Below are 19,912 nucleotides of genomic sequence, written 5' to 3' on the forward strand. Positions count from 1 at the left end.
TACGGAGTACTGTAGTTAGTAGCGGAGAATTGAGAAGTGAGGGAAAATTGAGCAAAGGAATAAAGGGGCTCCACCACGTCGATTTAGGGCTAAGTGGAATACCATGTAGAAACGCATGATAAATTACAATTTTGTCTATAATACTGCGCCAACCACATTGGGACTAGAGGGTGTGCCAAATCGACTTTGGGGTGTGCCATTAACACTACCCGGGTTTTAAGCCTTGTCCTGAAGACCCTCTGTCTTTACTCCGATGACAGGATGATCATTATGCTGTTTGTCGATGATTTTTTGGCAGCATACCATCCATCCGAATCTGAACATGCCTTTCGCAAAAGGGATCTCTTGGAGCAACGATATGAGATGAAACGCAGCGGCGAACTTACACAATTCATTGGCATCCGCATCACTCACGACCGCGAAACCCGACGAACATGGATCAGCCCAGGGTGCCTACATTGAGAAAATCGCTACAAAATTCAACCTCCTCGATCGACGAACACCTTACACTCCCTTGCCATCTGATCTCTCGCAGGTTACCTGCCCTGCAGAGACCCCCTCGGATCCGAAGTTGGTCCATTTCTACCAACAGAAAAGCGGATCCACCCTTTGTCCAGCTATCTGGACCAGACCTGACTGTAAGATCTAAAAATATCAATATAACCTAAAAATATCAAGACACGTTAACGGACAGACGCCTGCGGACTGACGTAACATAAAGATACAACACAAGTGAACCGTAACGTTCATAGATTGACGCGGACGGACTGAGGATTGCGATTTATTGCTTTCGGACAGACGATTGCGGAATCGCACCAAACACAGCACATGAAGTGCAAAGATAAAAATAAATCAGAGCACATGAAGTGCAAAGATAAATAGGAGTCAAATCCCCCAGGGGAATTAGTTTTAGCATCACTACTATCATCAAGTTCTTGCAACACAATCAAACTTACTTGACTCCACCATCTTTCTTCCACATTCTTCCTAAGAACCTTTTCTCCCAAACACCTTCACCGCCACCATTCCTTCCTCTGCCATAATCCTCCTTGAGGTTATGAGCCCGCAAAATTCCTGCTTCAGCAATAGACCCATACCATCCATATCGACTTGCTGAACTACGTCTTGGAATTTGTTTCACCAGATACACATACGCCATTATGACATCCCTCGAAAAGATATCGGTCGCCAAGCTCAAAGGCTCCGAGAACTATACCATCTGGGTTATCCGCGTCAAGGCCATCTTGACGAAAGAGGACCTCATCTCTGTCCTCACCACTTCACCCTCGCAAAACAAGAACGAGAAGGCGCTGTCTATCATACAGCTCCTGTGTGAGGATGGACCCCTCCTCTGCATCAAAGATTGTTCCGATGCCAAACAGCCTGGACAACCCTCGAGTCGTGCTATCACCCAAAAGGGTTCACGACCGAGTACCTCATTTTCAAAGAGTTTTTCAACACGACCCTTGAGGACTTCGACACCATGGAGGAGTACCTCATCAAGGTCTAGACACTCAATGACGATCTCAAGGGCAAGAACATTCTTCCCAAGCAACTGATAATTGCTTGGGTGCTGAATAGCCTGAGCGACGAATATGAGACATTGACCCAGTCAATCGTCCAATCACTCCGAAAAGATCCTGAGTCTTATACTACCGAGTCACTGTTCGCCGATCTCATCGACGAATCTCGTGGTATCGAAAGTCACAAACTTCTATTCACCAAGAGAGGAACAAAAACCCCTTGGAAAAAACAAGCGCAGAATGCTCCTTATTGTGAGCACTGCAAAATACCCACACATTATACCAAAAATGCTGGTACCTGTTTCCGGACAAAGCTCCGGAAAGTTGGCAAGCTCGCCGAACGGCACCAGCACCAGCTCCAGCTCCAACTACAATTCCAAACAAAACATACAAGGTTGAAAAAACCCCCAACAACAAAGAAGACTACCAAAGTCTCCCCAAACAAACAAAGTGCGATGATCACCCTCTTGAAAGAGGATGACATTGAAATTGATACAACACCGATGGATGAGGACACTATCATCACTGATGCAGCTGAGTTGTCTGATGACGACCTGCTGAAAGAGGTATGCCTTCCACTTTTCAATAAAAACAAAAACATTGATGAACATCATACTTACAAACATAAATCAGATTTGAATACGTCAGAGCGTTCAAGAAATTTGAATTGGTCAATGCGTTCGAGAGATTTAATGTTTAATAAGTTTGATTTTATACTTGATACTGCTGCTACAATTCATACAATTTGCGATTTGAAACTCTTCCATTCGTATGAACCCACAAAAACAAATGTTAGTTGGGGTGAAGCAAAAGATCTAAAAACAAAATACAAAGGCAAAATCTATGTCAAAACAAATACAAATATGGAATTCTTCATCAATGATGTCTACTACATCCCAGAATTGGGAGTCAATCTCTTGAGTGTTAACAAACTACTGAAAAATGGTATAAAGGCAACTTTCAATGAAAAGGACGCCATCATACACAAAGAAAACACTATCATATCACATGCATTCAAGAAAGACAATCTATACAAAACAAGTCTGCTTATCCCAGACAAAGACAAGAACAAAAACATCCTATTGACAAAAAGGGTGGAAACCAACTTCATCAAGATGTGGCATGAACGATTAGGGCATATATCATATGAACCTTTGAAAGCTATACTAAAAACTATCAATATTGATCTATCAAAAGAAAAATACCAGAATGCGATTATGCACTGCAAAGTATGCCTGCTTGCAAAGAACAACAGGCATATAAACAAAACCAGTCAACATACCAAAATATTCCAAAAGATTGAAAGAATACATAGTGATCTAGGAGGGCCATTGCCTAGAACCTATGATAACAACGCTTATTACATCACATTCCTGGACAAAAAGTCTAGATTTATATGGATATTCCTACTTCGCAGAAAGGAACAAGCCTATGATTGCTTCGGGAAATTGAAAGCTCAATGTTACGATCCTGTACTGTGGGTATGAATTGGAAACCTGACATGACAACTACTTAGTTGTCATAATGGTCTCTTTTGGTTAACGCCTGGACTTACGTTAGGCAGGTGGTGTCAGCCCACATGCCGTAACACTCAAATTGAAAACAATACCAATGGACGCCTCGAAGAGTTCTTTCCCGACAATGGTAAAGAATACGTCAACAAAAACTTCAAAGTGGCTTTAACCAAGTACGTTATTGAGCATAGACTTAGCCCAACATACACAAAAGAACCCAATGGTCTGATCGAAATAATCAACTTGACCTTGATGAACAAAGTACGAGCCTTATTGACCGGCTCAAATGCCCCGGACTACCTGTGGGTAGAAGCTCTAAAAGCAGCTACATACCGATACAACAATACAATATAACACCGCACAAAGCGCTAAGTTATAAGACACCATATGAAACATAATACAATACAAAACGATTCATCAAAGGTATCAAAACATGGGGATCACTTGCATATTATCATGACAACAAATACAAAACAAAACTTGAACCAGGAAAACAAGAAGCCATCCTAATTGGATACAATGACGCCACAAACTACGAACTGTGGGACTTCAAAAGAAAGAAGACAGTATGGGCCCGAGATGTCACTGTATGTGAAAACGAATTCTACAACTTTGACACGTCAAACGACGAGAAAGACGGTGAAGCCAACATAGAGCTATCAACCGGACTACCTACTCAAAGGCCATACAAAATCGAAGTGCAAATCCCATACAAAGAAATGAATATACTCTACACAGCTCAAGACACAGAGCTATAAAACATGATATCTCGGATAGGTGGATACAATACAAAAGCAGATCAAAATGATCCTATCACTCTAAACAAAAACTTCATTCTCACTGCTACCATATCCACTGAACTGAGTGGGTGAAATCAAGCCATGAAATCAAAAAAAACAAAGAACTCTGGATAAGAGCATGCAAAGAAGAAGTCAAAGAAGTTGAAAAGAAAAACAAAACACCTATGACGTTATTGATATCCCCAAATCAAAAGACAACAAAAATGCTATCACTCCCATAAAAGGGAGATGGGTATTCAAACTAGAACCTATATCAAACAAGGCAACAATCAAAGAATCATGGATCATCAATGATGAGAAAACCTACAGATACAAAGCCCGATGGGTAATTCAAGGCTTCATCAGAAACTAGGAATAGACTTCCTGGAAACATTCTCTACTACATGTAGAACTGAAACATGGCGTATGCTACTGATAATAACTATCAACAAAGCATGGGTCATCCTACAATATGATGTCAAAAATGCATTCGTGCACGCCGACATAGACGCCGAAATCTATACCATATTACCCGAAGGGATATATGATGACATTGCCAAATGCGGCCACTTGAAAAAAGCAATCTATGGTCTAAAACAAAGTCCAAGGTTGTGGTACAAATACTTAACCAAGGCCCTATTGAAATATGGCTTTAAGGTTTTACCATATGACGAAGGAGTCTACATCAATACAAAAACAAACTGCATCTTGATATGCCACGTTGACGATATACTAGCCATTCATAAAGATAAGCAGTATATCCGAGACCTCATGACGAAGCTAAAGTCCTATCAAAATCGAGGAAATGGGACCAGTGTCCACATTCCTAGGAAATGATATTATCATCAAAGACAAAGAATTATACATCAATCAGTCCAAATACACTGAGAAACTCCTGAACAAATTTGATATCATCAACAACACTGAATACAAACCTGTCAAAATCCCTGGAGAACCAGGAGTCAGGCTACAGAAAAACACTGGCAATGCCTCAACAAATGAGATCAACAGCTATCAAAAGCAAGTTGGCTCACTACTATACCTGGTACTAAAAACTAGACCAGACATGACATATGTGGTCATATACTGCTCAAGATTTATGAGTAATCCTAACAAGGAACACTTCAACATTCTCAAGAAGATATGGAAGTACCTGAAAAGTACTCCGTCCCTAGGACTACACTACGATTGTTCGGGAAACAACTTGACCTTCAAAGGCTACTGCGATGCAGGTTGGGCCGGGGACAAGGATGATTATAAATCAACCTCAGGCTATATCTTTAGTCTGTCAGGCAACGTGTCACACAATAACTCCATATCGTGGAACTTTTAATTACAAAAGAGTGTGGCCTTAAGCACATGCGAGGCTGAATACATTGCTTTAAAAGAAGCCACAAAAGAGGTACTACCTAAAGAGCATGTTCGATTACATCAATGACAACCTACATCTAGGCTATACGCACTCAGTGCCAACCATACTAGTGGATTGTCTATCGGCCAAGCTACTAAGTGAAAATCCTGAATTCCATAAAAAGACAAAACACATACCACTGATGTATCGTTTCACAAGAAATGCTATATCAGAAGGAAAGATCAAACTGATCTATATTCCCACAAAATATCAAGTGGCTGACATCTTAACAAAGAATCTACCATTCCCTCAGTTCTCAGCTCTAACAAAGTTGGCACAGCTGCAGGACAAACCAATCAACTAATCTGTATAATCTTCACAGATTGTACAGATTAAGGGAGAGTGGAAGATCTAAAAATATCAATATGACCTAAAAATATCAAGACACGTTAACGGACAGACGCCTGCGGACTGACATAACATAAAGATACAACACATGTGAACGGACTGACGTGACATAAAGATACAACACAAGTGAACCGTAACGTTCAGAGATTGACGCGGACGGACTGAGGATTGCGATTTATTGCTTCCGGGCAGACGACTCATCAAACACAGCACATGAAGTGCAAAGATAAATAGGAGTCAAATCCCCCAGGGGAATTAGTTTTAGGATCACTACTATCATCAAGTTCTTGCAACACAATCAAACTTACTTGACTCCACCATCTTTCTTCCACATTCTTCCTAAGAACCTTTCCTCCCAAACATCTTCACCGCCACCATTCCTTCCTCTGCCATAATCCTCCTTGAACGCAGTATACATATTGAAGAGGGGAACGCTCGAAGGCTGTGTGCTCTGAGGCACACGGGTCGATTCAGCAAGTACCACCTAGCATAGGATCAGACTACAGGAACAAAGAGGTTGGGTGCTTGCGCACAAGAAGAGAAATCAGAGATGTGTAGGACTGTGGGTTGCTACTAAAGGCTACCTCGCGACTATATCGCCAGCTCATAATTGCTGATGTAAGAAACACTCACGTGGAAATCAAGGGAGTGGACAGGGGGAGCGTGCCTGTAGGGGGGAGTCACACCTCCCCACTACAATATGTATTCCGTGCCTTCCTGCTTAGCCACACCGGGAAGTAATGCCGAGTTTTCTAGTATTTTTGAGGAGTCAAACTACCGCCGAGCGCCCCCGTTTATTTGAGTTCTCGTGGGAACTGGCGTCGACGGCCGCGTAATTCACTGGTTAATGAGATTGACGAGATCAACTGATGAGCTCTATCGATAAAATACTTACTAACGTATTTCACTACCGAGCTGGCCACTCCAAAACACATAGTAAAAGAGGTAAAGTACAACATAGTAACTCAACAACGGTGGCCTATACGCATTTATTCTTGCTAGCGTCTGTTAGGGCATAACAAGCATCTATAGGGAGTTTGAGGAAATTCCAAGGCTTCATGCTTGCGTGACATACATATCTGGGGTAATGGAACGGTAATTTTTGGTATCACCATAATATAGACTTTTAATATCTTTGAAATTGATACAGAACGCCAATAATTCTTATCAATGGCTATCGTGAAACAAGGAGACAAAATAAAGTCATGGTTGTTGAGATATAAAATCGCATTTACTATGTATGGGTTTTGGGGGTGGTCAGCTCGGCAGTGAAATACGTTATTAACTAGTTAGTTAACGTTCAACTAACTAGTAATGCTCATATACTGTGTACATCATCCTCAAGATGTTACGGGGTCCTACCCTAGGACCCCTCACATCTCATGACAGCGTTATCTCTCATGGCTCGGTGTTACAGGTTTCCCATCTTGGGACCCTCACATCACTTAGCGCTCAGACCTTGTATGATCGTCCGGCCCCACACGTCATCGGTGGCGTGGACTTTGGATGATCTTGGACGCGACTCCGGATTATCATGGATCTGAATCCTGATGATTACCGGGTTTCCGTCATCTTGGGACTCGGACCCCGCATTATCTTGTTTGATCTCGGAAGATCCTAAAGGATCCTGGATGGCCTTGCGTGGCTTTAGATTACCTCAGGAGATCTCAGACGATCGTTGGATAAGTCTGTGAAAGACTGTGATGTTGTACGAGGGAGTTTCCCCTCTTCTTCCCCACTTTGTTGTGCCAATGAGCATTGAGCATTTGTCATTACACTCATGTTAAATACTTCGACTTGGAGAGTGCCATGAAGGCTCTCCAAGATTCAGTCTCGTTACCGAATGGACTATGCTCATGTCTGAGCCTGCTCGTATCAGAGCCCTACATGTTACTGTCTTCTTACCTAGTCAATAGTCTTCTGTTTCTATCTACCCCTTAACACAAGATGCCCCCCTCTTCCTTCCCGATATTCGCACTTGAGATGGCTTCAGTGCTCATAATGAGTATTAGTGAATTAGTGATACTACTATCGTAATTGTCAACACCTGTGGGCTGTGACCTATCAGATTCCAACATCTAACACCATGCTCGTCATTGCTGCCGATGACATCAATATCGGCAATAACTTTGTGAAGGATAAGACGGAGGACTTGGGATTGATTGACGGGGCCAAGCTGAGACACTGTCAGATCCCCAGCTTCCAGGGTTCATGACTAGACCTTGTGACAGATCTCGATGGAGTTCAGCGATCTTTGCCCCCCCGTTATGGAACCATGGAACATCTGACTGATGCGTCTTCCCATATCGCCACTGATGTGAGCATTGGGGATAAAGACTACTGTGAAGGAAAAGACGGAGGACTTGGGAGGGACGGGACACGCCGGGACCCTGTCAAGATCTCTCAGCTTTTATGGTTTCGATCTACTACGTCATGGGATCTTGTGACAGATATCCGTAAGGATCCGTTCAAGATTCAGTTTCTGTATTACTAGGCAATAAACTGATGACAAGTTTAGCACTTCCTTTGATCAATTGATATATTCTGGTACATTCAATAACTATCGTTTTGCCTGATCGTTCACTCTCACGTGAAAACCCCCATTGTCCTCACAACTACAGGGATGTGGGATAGTTCTGAATCGCTTCAAGATTCAATCTCTGTACGACTAGACGGTTTTATGACAAGTTTACCTCCCTATTTGTATATATCGTTGTATATCCGATAATCATCCTTTGCTCGATCGTCTCATCAGATGAGAAATCTATCTGCTGCCTAGCATTCACCCCATGGCTCATGGGAGCTCTTTAGACATCTCGCCCCGAAATAGCTGGAATATCGCGTTTCTGTGAAAGCAGACGTCGACAGCGAAAGACTGGCTGTCTTGTGATATGGAACCTAACCAATGCTGTCAACTTACTCATCACGAAGTTAGCTATCAGAAATGCCATGGAGGATACTTCAACAGAAGGATGCACCTGACTGACTATCACGAATTTATCTATGCTAAGCGAAATAATGACAGATGAAAATTATATATTAAGAAAGAAATTAGAACGTAATTTATTACAATATGGCATGAACATTCAATTTATGAAGAGTGTAAGATCTAAAAATATCAAGACACGTTAACGGACAGACGCCTGCGGGCTGACGTGACATAAAAATACAACACATGTGAACTGACGTTCATGTTCATAGATTGATGCGGACGGACTGACGATGGGGAAATTATTGCTTCCGGACAACAGACGATTGCGGAATCTCACCAAATACAGCGCATGAAGTGCAAAGATAACTAGGAGTCAAATCCCCCAGGGGAATTAGTTTTATCATCACTACTATCTGTTAAGGGTGACTGTTTACAGGACAGAAGACCTGTCAACTAGGTAAGAAGAAAATGGATGTAAAGGAGAAGAAGACTTTGATAGATTCGACAATAGAACAGAGACTGATTCTTGCCTTTCCCAGGCCGGCTCGATCAGTAGATTTATAGATACATGATCTCGAACCCCATGATGCTCAGCCACACCAGAGGTGATAAACAAATAAAGAGATCATGAACCAACAAAGATATCAACACACGATTTCAAATCATCACACGTCATGTTAAGATCCTGTACTGGGGGTATGAATTGGAAACCTGACATGACAACTAGTTAGTTGTCATAGTGGTCTTTTTGGTTAACGCCTGGACTTACGTTCGGTAGGTGGTGTCAGGTCCACATGCCGTAACACGTCAGCTCACGTCAGCACTTCAAAGGATCAGTGACATGTCCCCTTTGATTGATATAACATATGAAACATCAAAGGTCAACACTTCAAAGGATCAGTGACCTGTCACCCTCTGATTGGTATACCCCGTGACACTATCATCAAGTTCTTGCAACACAATCAAGACTCACTTGACTCCACCATTCTATCTTTCTTCCACATTCTTCCTAGGAACCTTTCCTCCCAAACATCTTCACCGCCACCATTCCTTCCCCTGCCATAATCATGATAGAAAGAGGAAAGAAAAGAGAAGAAAGGAACTAGTCAAGAAGCTTTTCACTTCCTTTCGTCACAGACTCGGACTCAACAACAGTGACTCATCCATCCAAGCACATGACTGGTCTAACCCCGTCGCTCAACCCTCCTCACACGTCGTGAATTATGTCTACTCGCAAAGAATACAAATGTAAGACATAGTTGTTCTCACGTGAAGATAGTGAACGGTCAGGCAAAAGGATGATTATCAAATATACAGAGAGATAACTAGTTATCAGGATGGGGAGGTAGACCTGTCATCTGATTACTGTCTAGTAAATACAGAAACTGGATCTTGAAGAGATTAAGGAATATCCCACAAGTCGGGGGTCTTTATCCCCGACACTCACATACGTGGCGGAATAGGAGGACACAATAATTAGAGGTTCCATGGTTCCGAGACGTGGAGGCAATCTGACGGATCTTCGCGGAGATCTTTCACAAGATCTCATGACGTGGTAGATCGGAACCATGAAAGGTGAGGCACAGATCTTGACAGGGTCTCAGTCGGACCCCCGTCAATCCCAAGTCCTCCGTCTTTTCCTTCACAAGACATATATTTAAACAAATAATGTAAGTCAACATTCCAAATAAAGTATTTTAAAAAAATGACAGAATACATATTCGATCTAGGAGGAAGGACCATACCTAGAACCTAGGAACCTATGATAATAAAGCTTATATTACATTGCTAGAGAAAAAAAGACTTGGATTCATATGGATATTTCCACTTGGTAAAATGTTGAAGCATATGATTGAGAAATGAAAGCTGAAATCAAAATAATACGAGCACCCACACAGGGGGGACAACGAGAAGGAGACGAAGGGACGTAGCTCTGTAGCTAGCCAGCTGCTCGGAGGGCCCATACTGCTAAGATAGGGGAAGGAGGAGGAAGAAGAAAAAAATAAAAATAAAAATAAAAATAAAAATGAACTTGCACTAAGTAAGACCTGTCACCAAGCTGGACTGTAAGAGCAAAGGCTCAGGCTCGGACCTCGGACAGTCTGATGCCACTGACGTTGAACTTCGGATATCTTCGTTTATCTTCGGACGCTTGACTTCGGATGTCTCGTTTACTCTGAAAAAACATTATTAGGAGCCAAATCCCGCAGGGAATCTTGATCATTATCACGGTAATCACTTTCTGAATCTACTACTACATCCCAATACAAGCACACTGGCCTCTGCCAAACTTCTTCTGCCTTCTCCTACAAATAATCATCTCAATACACACAGAATACATTGGCTCTCGCCAAACCTCTTCCTTTTCTTCCAAACATCTTCCTCTGCTCGTAAACCTCCTAGATGGATGGACGAGGCCTAGCACCATTGGATTGAGGCTAACGATGGGAGTTGCGGGTGGAGGCGCGCGCGCCCCGTACGATGTACATAAAAAGCTGGATTTGAACCGAGGAGGGACTGCTTTCCCACAGGGGCGAGGCGGCCAGCCGCCTATTGAGTAGTAAGAATATAAATAAATGAATAAAAAAATACGAACAGACGTACGGAGTATCAATTAAATATTTATTTACTGATAGTCAATGAATGGTAAGGGATATTTAAGTAGGGTATTGATATAGTTACACCCCCCTCCCCACCCCCTTTAGATGATTATACTCCCCCTGCCTGCATTTGGCCTGATTTTCCCACTTTTCTCGCCGCCTCCTGGTCAAGCTTTGAGATTTCACAAGTACTGTTATATGAGAGCAAAATCTTTCACATATCGGCCCAGTCCCAGACAAGCTACAAGACGCGCGGCCTCGGAGAGTCCGACCCGGCCTTGCAACTCGGCTTTCCACATGGCTGTTCCGCATGGCCTTCCACATGGCCACCTCGCCTCGCCACTCGGACAAGACAGACGGCACTCGCGGAGGACAAAAGTTTAGCCAGGGACAGACATGAAAGGAGTCAAATCCACCAGGGATTATCTATCATCATAAAGATCATCAAGTTCCCAATCAACTATATTTGACTTCACTAATCTTTTCAATACAACTTCAATTTTCTCCAAGAACGATTTACCTTCACAATTCCTTCCTCTACCGTAACCTCCCAGAACTTACTATGTAAATTACTATCAAAACAAGTCAATCGGTTGTCCATAGGAAACAAACAGTTCAATACTGATCAACCCCCAGTTTATTCATGATTTCTGGCTTCCAGGTTGGAGTTTGTCATTCTCAACTCATTGTTCATTGCATCCTGTCCTCCAAAAGCCTCAATCAATATCATCATGTTGGCTTACATCCCTCATGTCGGATTCTGATGTGCATTTATCAGAATTAGGCCCGCAGACTATAGAGATGCTTTATGATTAGGGGAAAATCAGGCCAAAATCAGGCAGGGGAGGAGTAAAATTATCCCAAAGGGGGGGGGGGGGGGGAGGGGGTGGGCAACTATATCAATCCCCCAAAATAAAAGGGGTTAAATTAGCTTTAATAAAATATTGTGTTGAACATAGATCAAGCCCAACAATAAGGGAGCCAATTGGTTTAATTGAAAGAGTTAATCTAGTTTAACGTTAATCCACAAGGCAAGAAGAGCTCGATTGACTGATTAAAATACTCCAGGTTATGCATTTCGGTCAAGAATTAAGAGCATGGCTAGAGATGCCACTATATGTGAAAATGAATTTTTATAATCTTGGTAAATTAAACAAAGATACAACAACCAAGCTGGAATAGAGCTATCAAGCAAAGTAGCTGATCATCAGCGTTATCCCTTATAGCTCGGAGTCTAGATGATCGATTATTGGACCTCGTGTTAGGGGGTCCTACCCTAGGACCCCTCACATCTCATGACAGCGTTATCATCTCATGGCTCGGACTCTGGATGAGCATTGTACCTCGCCCGATCATTGGGCTCCACACATCATTGACTTGGATCCCGGATTGATCTTTGATTGGATCATCGGGCTTCCGTCATCTTGGGACTCGGACCCCGCATTATCTTGTTTGATCTCGGATGATCTTGACCGATCGTGGATGGCCTTGCATGGCTTTGGATGGTCTCGGGAGATCTCAGACGATCGTTGGAAGATCGTCGGATACAGTAGTCTGTGAAAGACTATCATGTTGTACGAGGGAGTTTCCCCTCTTTTACCCCACTTTGTTGTGCCAGTGGGCATTGAGCATTTATCATTACACTCATGTTAAATACTTCGGCTTGGAGAGTGCCATGAAGGCTCTCCAAGATTCAGTCTCGTTATCAAATAGACTATGCCCATGTCTGAGCCTGCTCATATCATTGAGCCCTACAACTTGCTGTCTTCTTACCTAGCCAATAGTCTTCTGTTTCTAGTTACCCCTTAACACTTGCTTTTAACAACGTCATTTTGGATAATTATTGAAATGATCATTATATAGCTTTGGCTTAGAAGCGGGACCCATCGGTTTGCCATTTATTTATTAGATAATTCTAGCTTTTGACTACTATCTTGAAATTGACATATAATGCCAATTATTTTAGCAGTGGCTAATGAAAAAGAAGATAAAATTAAATCATGGCTGTTGAGACAATATCGATAATCGCATTCACTATGTGTTTTGGATGGAGATGGCGGCTCGCTTATACTGGCGGTTCGCATGTGAATTACGCTAGCTTGCAATGCCCGCAGTACTGAGATAATATTATATGGCCTTTTTTGTCATGTATTTACTCTTGGGTCCTATGCTGGTAAAGAGAACTCCGTAGCTTTGAAATACTACGACATGAAATACTACGACATTCGCCGGCGTATTCTCTTACAACTGTCTAGGCAGATGCCCGCCTCGCCCCTGTGGGCAAGCAGTCCCTCCTCGGTTCGAATCCAGCTTTTATGTACATCGTGTCACGATCAAAAACAAAATAAATTGTTGTATCAAATTACTAGAATACTAAAGCTGGAGAATAAAAAGAAAGAAAGAAAAGGCGGGGCACGGCCTCAGCTAAAATATCCGCCTGGCAGAATCGCCACTCTCCGCCTAAGCTTAGACCGTCACATTACCCCCCTCTTTAAGAGGACCTGGCCCTCCAGGTCTTGCCTCAACAGGTTTGTCATCGTCTGGATGATCTGCGTCAAACCTGTCTTCCAACGCAGCTTCGGCCCACTCGTTGAGGCGTTTTGGCGGTCCAGGCAAGTCAGGATGCGTCCTGTGGAATTGCAACAGCTTCTCTGGGGAATTCTTGAAATTCCTGGCTGGGTACCAATTGCCATCTTGGTCATAGCCGAACCATTTTACACGGTACTGCAGCTTTCCATAGTACCGGCGCACTGCGAGGATTTCCTCGACCTCCCACTCATCTTGCTCGTTCACTGTCACTGGTGAAGGCGGATCGAGCACTTGACCCGGCAGCGGTTCTGTACTGGCTGCCAGTCGGAGTTTCTCTGGCGCAAACACCGGGTGTACGCGGATCGAGTCAGGTAGGTCTAATCGGTAGGCTCTGCCAACTTTTTCAAGGATCTTAAAGGGGCCTGCGGCTTGGTTTGCCAGTTTCCGACTTGGTCGATCGGTCCTCCAGTTTCTTGTGGTGATGAACACGAGATCTCCCACGTCAAAGTCTTCTTCGCGGCGATGGCGATCTGCTTGGCGTCGCTGACGCTCCTGCGCAGCAGTTGCTTGCTGCTGTACCTGTTCCCAGATGCTTTGTAGGCGATTTGTGTACTCCCGTGCATCTCGTTCCTGGTCGTCTCCCACTTGTTGTTCCTGACAGCCAATTTTCTCTCCAGTCCATAGCTTCTGGGGTCGGCCAGTCGAATGATACTCTCGGTTCATACCCCCTTTCCACGTAGAAAGGAGACATACCTGTTGTCTCCTGCGGTAATGTTGCTGCTGCGAAGTCAATAATTGGCAAGAGTTCGGACCAGTCATCTTGGTAGTAATCGACAAACGGCCTTAATCGTTGGGCCATGTACTGGTTTGCAATCTCACTCTGTCCGTCAGTCTGAGGGTGAAATGCCGTTGAGAGTTTCCTTTCGATCCCGAGTACTCGACAAAACTCCTTCCAAAACGAGGATATGAATTGGCCTCCCCGGTCAGACACAATAGAGTCTGGCAGCCCTACCCATCTGTACACATTGTCAATGAAAAGACGTGCTGTGGCCTTCGCGTCTGTTTCTTAAGGACATGGCACGGATATCGGCCTTTTCGATAGGCGATCCACAAAAACGCATACTGCATCGTACCCTCTCCGGTCCTTCGGAAAGGACCTGAAATCCATGGTGATATGTTGCCAGGGGCGTCCGGGGATTGGGAGTGGTTGTAAGAGTCCGGGCGGTCTATCCCTCCATGCCTTTGTCTGCTTACAGACACGACAGTTGTCTACATACCGGCGTACATCTTCTGCGAGGCCTGACCAGTAATATCGCGCAGTAGTCATTCTCTTCGTCTTTTCCTGGCCTGGGTGCGCCATTGACGGCTGGCGATGAATCTCGTCTAGAAGCCGCGCGCGGAGGTCTCCCTCGTTTGGCACCACCAGCCGTCCTTCACGAAGAAGCAGACCACCTCGTAACTGCCACTTCCTGTGTCCTTGCTCTGCCTTCTCACGATACTCTTGAAGATCTGGATGCGTACGATTCGCATGCAAGACCCGATCGACAATCGGCGAGACAACAACTGGTGCTAAGATCGGTGCTATGACTGCAGGTGACTCATGCTGATCTTCTTCTTCCTGGTCATCAGGATGCACACCAAACTCAAGTACTCCACGTGGCAACATGATTTGTTCGTCTTTCTGGTTCACTGGTTTATCCTTCCGTGATAGCGCATCGGCTACCACGTTGCCTTTACCTTGGTGGTATCGGATCAGGAAATGGAAACGCGAGAGGTAGTCACACCATCTTGCCTGACGACCATTCAGTCTCTTACTGGTCATAAAGTATTGCAGTGATTGGTGGTCGGTCCAGATTCCAAAACGTTCATCGCGTTGTAATCCTTCTAACTCGGCCCTCCACTCCTCGAGGGATCGGATAATGGCTAGCATTTCCTTGTCATGTGTGTCATAATTTCGTTCCGCCTGGTCCATTGTTTTCGAGAAAAATGCTATTGGGTGCCATTCGGTGTCGGGGCCTTTTTGCGACAGCACGCCTCCAAGGCAACCGTCTGATGCATCGGTCTGGATCTGGGTTTCTGCTGTTGGGTCGTAATGTGCGAGAACCGGTCGGTGTGTTCGTCAATAACCGTTTCAGCTCTCTGAACGCTTGGTCACATTCGGGGGTCCATTTGAAGGGTACCTCCTTCTTGGTCAGCCGGTGCAACGGCTTCGCAACTCGACTATAGTTCCGGATAAAGCGTCGGTAGAAGTTACACATTCCCAAAAAAGACTGGACTCCCCTGACGGTGGTGGGCGGCTCCCAAGCGTTGATCGCCTCAATCTTCGCCGGGTCCACTTTGATCCCGTCGGTCCCAATGATGAATCCCAAGAACTTCGTCTCGGTGGTATGAAATTCGCACTTGTGCAGTGCTACCTGAAGACCGGCCTCTCCGAGTCTTTTCAAGACCGAGTCTACATGTTGTTGGTGCTGTTCTAGGGAACCGTCGGTGTAGATCAGGATGTCATCAATGAATGCCGTACAAAAGTCGTCCAAATACTCGCCCAAAGTGTGGTTGATGTACCGTTGAAAGGTTGCGGGTCCGTTTGTTAGTCCGAAAGGCAGGACCTTATATTTAAATGCCCCATAGCGGGAACGGAACGTGGTAAGATCCTCCGATGCGGGATCCATGCGGAGCCTATGGAATCCCTGGTACACGTCAAGCTTTGTGTAGTACTTGACTTTGCTAACCCGCTGTAGCATCTCATCGATGAGCGGGATAGGATACCGATCCTTTTTCGTCGGTGCATTTAACTTCCGATAATCCACGCAGAACCGGAAACCTCCCCCTGGTTTTCGGGCCATCAAGATCGGAGATTGGTACGGGGTCGTTGACGGGACGATGAATCCCTTGTCCAGATTTCTCATAATGTAATCTTTGGCAAACCGTAGCTCCTCGGTCTGTTTGTACAACGGACAATATCCCAAAGCGGAAGGGTCTCCTTCTAGTTCGATGCGGTGATCGGGCGAGCCTCTCAGGGGTGGCAAGGTGTCTGATTCCTGCCGGGAGAAAACCCTTCTTCGGTGGTGGTAACACTTTGGCACCTTGGCCTCGAAGTCTTGCTCTTCTCCACGGCTCTTCTCCTCGATGATCCGGTCAATTTGGGCCAGTGAAGTCACGAAGACTTTTGTGCCTTCCCGGAGCATATGCCTATGGAAGCCCACTCGGCTGCGATGTCCAGGCTCTTTCGCGGTGCTTGGTCGGGGACTTTCCGGGGTATCACTGCAATAGATTCACCTTTCAGTGCACGTTGCATCTTCTCTGTGGTGTCCCCCTTATGATCATGCCCGTAGCTTCTCTTCATGGCCTGGGGGTTTTGGTCCGCAACCCGGGGCCGTTTATGGCGATCGGCATGCTCTCCGTGAATCTCTTGTTCCATCAATTTATCACGGCGCTCGACATCCTTCTGATGGTCGGGATTCAGTTTCGGTCGCCGTAGAATCTTCCGAGGAACAGGACGGATCAGTTGGGTGACGACTTGATCCTTCAGGGAACGATCCTCGGGCCACCACAACCGGTGATTGGCACAATCAGGTAACACATTGAATTTCTTGAACCACAACTTTCCCAGAATGAGGTCGTGTTTGCCTAACTCGGTCACCACCATCGGCTGTTTGAGCTGGACTCGACCGTCAATCATCAAAGTTAACTTCACTGCGTGTCGAATACAATTCCGTGAGTCGCCATCGTACGCTTCCACGGGAAATTCCTGGTCTAATCGGCGCGTCCGCAAATTCCAATGGCGAATGAGGGCCTTAACCAAGTTTGTGTTTATAAAAAGGTATCCATTGGCTCCGGTGTCAGCTAGGCAAGAAACTGAAATAGCTTTTCCATTCATAGATATACGCGCACTAAACGTTAAACTGTTATCGGATAGTAATTGTGTGTGATCCAGTTTCGTGAGTGACACCCCTTTCACACCTGGGAGGGAGACTTGTCCCAGGCCTACTCGTTTCCCGAATCGGCGTCGGTCTCTGCTTCTTCGATCTCGTCTTTCGTCTTGGTTTTGGCCTTGGCACCCGTCACGGTGGCGGAGGCGACGGCGGTCCTTTCGTTTTTGTTTGTCTTCTTGGGGCAGTTATAAGAGACGTGGCCCTGTTCCCTGCAAATGAAACACTTCCTTTCCTTCATAAGTGTTGCCTTTTCGGCGTCGGTCAAGCGGGTAATCTCATTGTTGGTGGAAGTCGAACGCGATGCTTCACCACGGCCGGCAGTGCCGCTATTGTTGTTGCGGTTTGTATTTCGAGTGGCATTCCGGGCGGCGACTTGCTGAGCGATCAAGCGGGAAGCAATCTGGCATTTGTGAATGAACTGCTCGAGGGAGACTGACTTATCTCCCGAGTGGATCATAACTTGAGTTTGTAAGAGAGATGGCAATTTCCGATACAAATCCTTCTTCCTGAGGTCCATCGGTTGTTCGGATTCTTCCGCTAGGCGGGTGAAGTCCGCCAGGAAATCAATGAAGTCTTGTTTCGCATCCATTTTGAGGTCCAGGTACTCATCCCGAGCCACCTGCTTTTGGTTGGGATCATAAAAGACGCTTTCCAGATGATCGAAGACGTCCTTGATTGTCTGGTAGGGAGTTGTCGAGTTGTCCTCCATTCGAGGACTAATATGACCATACGCTTTTCCCTCGCATCGACTGCTGACATATGCTAACTGATGTGCCGTTGTGGGGTAATGATCATCATTCAAGAGCAGCTTCCGCTGCATTTCTGCCCTCCATGGTTTGAACTTCACACCCTTTCCGTCACTAAGCACCGGAGGATCTGGCATTTTGGCGGACCTCTTCTGTGCAGGGGACTGATGGTTTCCTTTCACGGTAGGTGCGCCTCCTCCCATCATCTTGACCACCGCCAGCAGACTTTCTTTCTCCTTCTGAGCCTGGTCTAACTCATCCCGCATCTGGGCATACTCTGCCTCCATACGCGAATCTCCATCCTCATTTTCGCGGGGGATTTGTTGCGTTAAACGCATAATCCGTTCGTTTAAGTTGAACACCTCCTCCTTATGGGCGTTTTCCATCTCTTTGATTTCCTGCTCCCTCTGTTCCCACTTCTCTTGCCTGTGTATCATGAGCGTGAAGGTGAATTCTGCGTTGTCTTTAATCCATTCGACGAAATCCTCGGGGGAGTCGATCTGCTTATCGGCATGTGTTTCATCCCCAGGGAAAACCAGTGAGCTGCGTCGCCTGGATTCTAAGGAGCGTGCATGTGGTGTCTCGAGAGACTCACTCTCATCAGGCCGATCAGTGGGTCCTTCGCCGCCGGGTCGTGCCATAATGACGGTCGGTCCGTCCTATTGGCTCAGGGTTGGGTGGGGCAGTACCTGGTAGCAAGAACCTGTACCCGAGTACAGTTCTTCGCTCTTCAGGTGCTGAAAAAGAAAGTTGTAAGATTGGGTGAGCTTTAGTATAATGTCACGATCAAAAACAAAATAAATTGTTGTATCAAATTACTAGAATACTAAAGCTGGAGAATAAAAAGAAAGAAAGAAAAATCGGGGCACGGCCTCAGCTAAAATATCCGCCTGGCAAAATCGCCACTCTCCGCCTAAGCTTAGACCGTCACACATCGTACGGGACGCTCGCGCCTCCGCCCACAACTCCGAGCGAAAGCCTCAATCCAATGGTACTAGACCTCGTTTGTCCAGCTTGGTGACTGTTCTTAAATATGCATGTCACTTTTTTTTCTTCCAAAAAAAGAATTCTACCATAGGAGCAGGGGCCCTCCAAGTAGCTGACTAGCTAGAGAGCTATGTCTCTGTGAGATATAAATATATATAACGCAGGCATTACATTAAGTCCTAAATCTAAAAGATCCAATATGTTAAGGGGTAGCTATAAACGAAGCTAATGGCTAGCTAGGTATTAAGATAATAAGATGTGGAGTTCAGATAAGAATATCATTCAATCGATAACGAGACTGAATCTTGGAGAGTTCTCATGGCCCTCTCCAAGGCGAAGTATTTAACAACGAACACAGTATAACTCAATGACAACACAATGACGACGATGAGAGAATTCCCTCATAGAACATGATAAATCTCTCATAGACAATCTGGCGATCCCCCAAGTGACAATGAATTCGATGGTCAATCGAAGATCAGCTGTGATAAAACAAGATATTGCGGGGTCCGAGCCCTAAGATGATGGAAGACCGATAATCATCAGCATTCAGATCCATGATAATCCGGGGTCCCGTCCAAGATCATCTCCGGTCCACGTCTCCGATCACG

The 19,912-nt window shown here is 45.1% G+C and overlaps 2 protein-coding genes across 2 annotated transcripts; both read right to left on the reverse strand.

Moving 5' to 3' along the window:
* Nucleotides 1–16,790: 16,790 nt before the first annotated feature.
* On the reverse strand, nucleotides 16,791–17,315 carry N7515_001878 (retrovirus polyprotein; the record flags this gene model as incomplete). The annotated part of the gene is made up of 1 exon (XM_056662622.1): nucleotides 16,791–17,315. One exon carries the CDS (start codon nucleotides 17,313–17,315, stop codon nucleotides 16,791–16,793), a length of 525 nt encoding a protein of 174 aa, XP_056524735.1.
* Nucleotides 17,316–17,620: 305 nt separating this feature from the next.
* On the reverse strand, nucleotides 17,621–18,955 carry N7515_001879 (uncharacterized protein; the record flags this gene model as incomplete). Its single annotated transcript, XM_056662623.1, has 1 exon — nucleotides 17,621–18,955. One exon carries the CDS (start codon nucleotides 18,953–18,955, stop codon nucleotides 17,621–17,623), a length of 1,335 nt encoding a protein of 444 aa, XP_056524736.1.
* Nucleotides 18,956–19,912: the final 957 nt, after the last annotated feature.

This window comes from Penicillium bovifimosum (genome assembly GCF_028826915.1).
Source record: "Penicillium bovifimosum strain IBT 22155 chromosome Unknown utg000002l_segment0_segment0, whole genome shotgun sequence".
Taxonomy (NCBI): domain Eukaryota; kingdom Fungi; phylum Ascomycota; class Eurotiomycetes; order Eurotiales; family Aspergillaceae; genus Penicillium; species Penicillium bovifimosum.